Source organism: Octodon degus, unplaced genomic scaffold (genome assembly GCF_000260255.1).
Source record: "Octodon degus isolate 3935 unplaced genomic scaffold, OctDeg1.0 scaffold00012, whole genome shotgun sequence".
In the NCBI taxonomy this organism is placed as follows: domain Eukaryota; kingdom Metazoa; phylum Chordata; class Mammalia; order Rodentia; family Octodontidae; genus Octodon; species Octodon degus.
In genome coordinates, this window is record NW_004524588.1 from 2,737,166 (window position 1) to 2,741,403 (window position 4,238).

Genomic DNA, 4,238 nt, shown 5'->3' on the forward strand with positions numbered 1-4,238 from the left:
GGGTACATTTCAAACTTTGTACAAGTTTAGAAAATGTTAATACTAAAGAAAAGAAAAAAGGACAGATCCCAAGTGAATTTGGCTATTTATTGGAACTGATTTATCATTGTCTCCAACTAAACTAAAATCCTCCCAAGTGAATCTCTTTGTTCATTGACGGGAAGGGGGGGTTGTCATTTCAACTTGAAGCACATATTTTCATCATTTCATCATTTTGCTGGTGGGAATAAATTGAAAGTTATCCAGCATAGACATATCACTTACAGGAACATTACTGAGTAACAGAAGATTTATTCAAATATTTAATTGGAAGGAAATACATCTGGAATAAGTTTTATTGGAATTCGTATAAAAAGTGAATCCATTAAAACCAATATCATAAACAGTTGACTTTATGTGGAACCAGATATATTAATCAATTGGAATCTTGATATCCTGACCTTTTTTTCCTTACATAGAGCCAGCTGAATTTTCCAATTTATATGGCAATTACACTGTCTTACTTTAGGTAGAGCCTTATTTTCAGTGAATATTTTAGCATGATCACACAAATTACCTAATTTGAGTCTTCTCCTGTCTTAAAAACTGAAGAAAAAAAAAAAGGTGCTAGGGAACATTTTCCTGTCTTCAAAATCTAATTTGCTCAGATCAAAGAATTTCAAGAGCCTGTCGCTCTTAGTGAATCAAGCGATAATGAATTTTGCCCTTAGATGTCAACATAGATCCCATTGATCAGGTAATCAAGTCGTGAATACCGTTTTCTGCGGAGGGATTCTGAGAATATCCGACCCAAGAGGGCCAGGCCTATTACTAGGAACAGAACACCAAAGATCAGGGTCCCCAGGAGAAGCCACTTTTCAAATGGAAGGCCATACTGTGTTCCCAGAATATTTCTTGGTGATGAGCTATTTACAATGGCCTTCCCATTTTCCCAAGTAATAGTTTTATTTGTAGTGGAAGACTCCACATTTGACCAAGGGAGTATAGTAGGGCTATGCACATGCCCTGTGTTTGAAGTGAGCTTGGAGATTTCTCTAAAGGGCACCGTTTCTGGGATGCCTGTGAAGTCCCTAGATGCTTGAAAGATGGTAGTCAGGTCTGGTGCTGTAGTCACAGCTTGGGGTGGAGCCACAGCACTCGTAAAAACTGTGGAAACGGGGGCTGGAGGAGACTGAGAGGGCACAGTGGTAATGAGTGGAACTGTGGGAGCCACCTGTGGTTGAAAAGTCACTGGAGGTATCTTTGAGGTACTGGTGGGCACAAGAACTACAGGTTTCCGAGATGCAGAGCTACTACGTTGAAATCCAGTGGCCATTGCAGGGGAAACCATGGTTGAGTTTTCATGCCACAAATGTGCCACTTCTGGATCTGAGGAAGACTGTAAACGCTGAGAATGGCCTTTGTCTTTATTAATGGGGTCCTGGATATGTGCTTGGCTGATCTGGGAGAGGTGCTGCAGGCGAGCTGAAGATCCAGGCCTCTGAGAAGATACATCTCTCCCTAAGAGATCAGCAGGCTTTGAAGAACCCACCAGAGCAGGGAAGGGAGACGTGACGGCTCCTGGAGGCTGGCCATGAGAGACAGAACCTTCTTGCGCTAACTCTTGGTGTAGCAAATCAGTCGAAGAAGGAACCTCTGAAAACACAAAGAAAATAAAAAGGAGACAAATCATCCATGCTAAGATTAAAAATACAAATGTCTTTTTCGGTATGTCTCCAAACTGTTATATTTAACTGATTGATTGATTGACTGATTGATTGATTTTGCTGGTGCTAGGGATTGAACTCAGGACCCTATGCATGTTTGGCTAGTGCTCTGTCACTGAGCTATACATCCTTCATCCCTGTTACTTCAGCAGCACATGCAAAATTGAAAGAATATGAGTTGCTAAATCAGAATTGGACTGATGCTGTGGTTTACTTCTAGCCTGACGGGACAGAAATGTGTGGTGACAGAGCAAACAGATTATGGAAGAGGTGGGCTCTGGGGTTGGATGGCTGACAGGGTGGGTGATTATTTACTTATTTACTTATTGAAAGGGTCTCAGTATATAGTTCGGAGAAGCTAAGAGGGGCCTAGCATGGTCCGCAAGAGGTTTAGGAAGATGAGAGGTGTGTGGATTGAGATCAGGCAGAGAGCTGGGCCAGGGTGGCACAGGCAGGACGAGGACTGGCAGGCACAATGCTGACATCAGACAGACATTCCCACAGGATATGCCACCCAGGACTAAGAGGGTTAGTAATTATTAGGACAAACTGTACAGCGTGGGCATGAGGCAGACAGGCAAAGGTATGTAGAAGCCTTGGGAAAAGGCATTCACAGAGCCAGAGAGAGGGAGAATCCCTATGATGTGCCTTTCTTTTTTTCTTTCTCCCAGTACTAGGGATTAAACCCAGAGCTTCTGCACCTGAACTACAACTTCAGCCCTTTTTATTATTATTATCATTATTATTTTTGAGAAAGGCTCACTCTAAGTCACTAAGTTGTCCAGGCTCAAACTTGTGATCCCCTCACCTCAGCCTCCCACAGGGCTGGGGTTACAGGCAGGAGCACAGCTGGCTGTTGTATGCCGCTGAGAAAGAGGAAGCTTTGCCAAGGAGGAAGAAGGAGCTGGAAGGTGAGTTCACCTCTGAGGGCACTGGGCCAAGGCACCAGCGCAAGGCTGAGGACCTTTTCCAACCGTACTCAGAAGGAGAATTTAATTTTGACTCTCAAAGTTTAACATTTTAGAGCCAATCAAGGTCTTAGGCTGTAAGGAGGATGGGCCTCATATTTGAAATCACGATGGCTACCCTGAGGGCGCGTGGCACAGAAAGCCAGCCAAGTCTCTATGCCCTAGGAGGAGGGCCCAGCCTCAGGTTGTGCTCATGCTGGAGAAAGCTTAGGACTTCTCTGCTAACCACACGCCAGCCACCACAGCTCAAACTGGAAAAGCTTGTTAAGGCACTCAGGAGCAGCGAATGGTAATTAGAATTGTTCTGTAGTCCTCTGCCATGGGGCTAACCATTTTGCTTAGACTGGAACTGCAGGAAACACGGGGAGAGAAACTGAGGGACTTCTTGGCCTATATTGGTTAGCTTTATTCTCCCTCAAGTCCCTTCTAGGCCTATTTCTAAATCATCTCTCCTAACCGATCCAGAGGCAACTTCCAAGTGTACTACTATCTTGTGACCACTCTCCAAGTCTCCTACCACTCAGAAGTCCTTTAGCACTCACTCATTAACCCATCCAGGACCTGGGGCGCTGCCACCTATCTTGGCATGGCTTGAAAACTAAAAATGGTGCTTACATTTTAAATGACTGAAAAACATTTGTGATACACGACAAGTTATATGATATTAAAATTTCAGTATCCATAATGTTTTATCAACACAGAACAACCATGCCATTTTTTAAAAGGTAAAAACCAGGCCTTATACTTCATAGCCCTGGGATCTGGAGTGGGTTTGTTTGTTTAGTTAGTTAGTTAGTTAGTTAGAGACAAAGTCTCATTATGCAGCTTAGGTTGGCCTTAGACTCACAGAGATCCTCCTGCCTCAGCCTCTGAACTCCTGGCATTATAGGTATATATCATCATACCCAGCCCATTTGCTTATATACTGTCTATGGCTTTCTTTGTATGACATGGCCAAAGGTGAGTAGGTACAACAGAGTGTCCACGGCTCACACAGGATAAAATACTGGTCCAAAAAGCCATTAAAATACTATTTGACCATTGACAAAGAAACTGGCAGACACCTGCTTCAGGATGTAGTTCCCTAAAGTAAAATCTGGAGGACTGAAGTACTCCCTCACACGCAATGCTTTTGCTATAGGTTATGTCAATCTCAGGGAATTACCAAGCTAAATATCATCTTACCTGCAGAGAGGATCAGACGTTTAAATGAAGACAGGGGCAGGGTGGGGGTGGGGGCATCATGGCTTAGTGGTGGAGCACTTGCGCTCAGCACGCCTGAGCCCTTGGGTTCGACCCTGAGCGCCAGGAAAAAAGAAAGACTCCGTGTATTTCACCTTAAAGTTTAAAACCAGGGCTGTTTGGGTAAATGCCTTTGCGATGTGTGTGATATAAGAAGTTAAAAAAAAGGCCACTGAAAAGAACAGCCATAACAGATGTTTTCTTTCTCAGACTTGCAAGTTCAGAGATAAAGCCAAGCCTGGGGAACCTCATGCCTCTATAAGATATAGCTACTGAGACGCAGGTCCTTGGTCATTACTCGGTCGCAGACTTGCGGTCCTTC

The 4,238-nt window shown here is 43.9% G+C and overlaps 1 protein-coding gene across 2 annotated transcripts in view; it reads right to left on the reverse strand.

Moving 5' to 3' along the window:
* Window positions 1–317: 317 nt before the first annotated feature.
* Window positions 318–4,238, reverse strand: part of Mansc1 (MANSC domain containing 1) — an 18,334-nt gene continuing 14,413 nt past the window's right edge. For both annotated transcript variants that reach the window (XM_004626070.2, XM_023709588.1), the window contains exon 4: window positions 318–1,635. In XM_004626070.2, coding sequence (XP_004626127.1) covers window positions 707–1,635 — 929 coding nt within the window. In that variant the 3' untranslated portion in view covers window positions 318–706. The remainder of the gene's footprint in view (window positions 1,636–4,238) is intronic.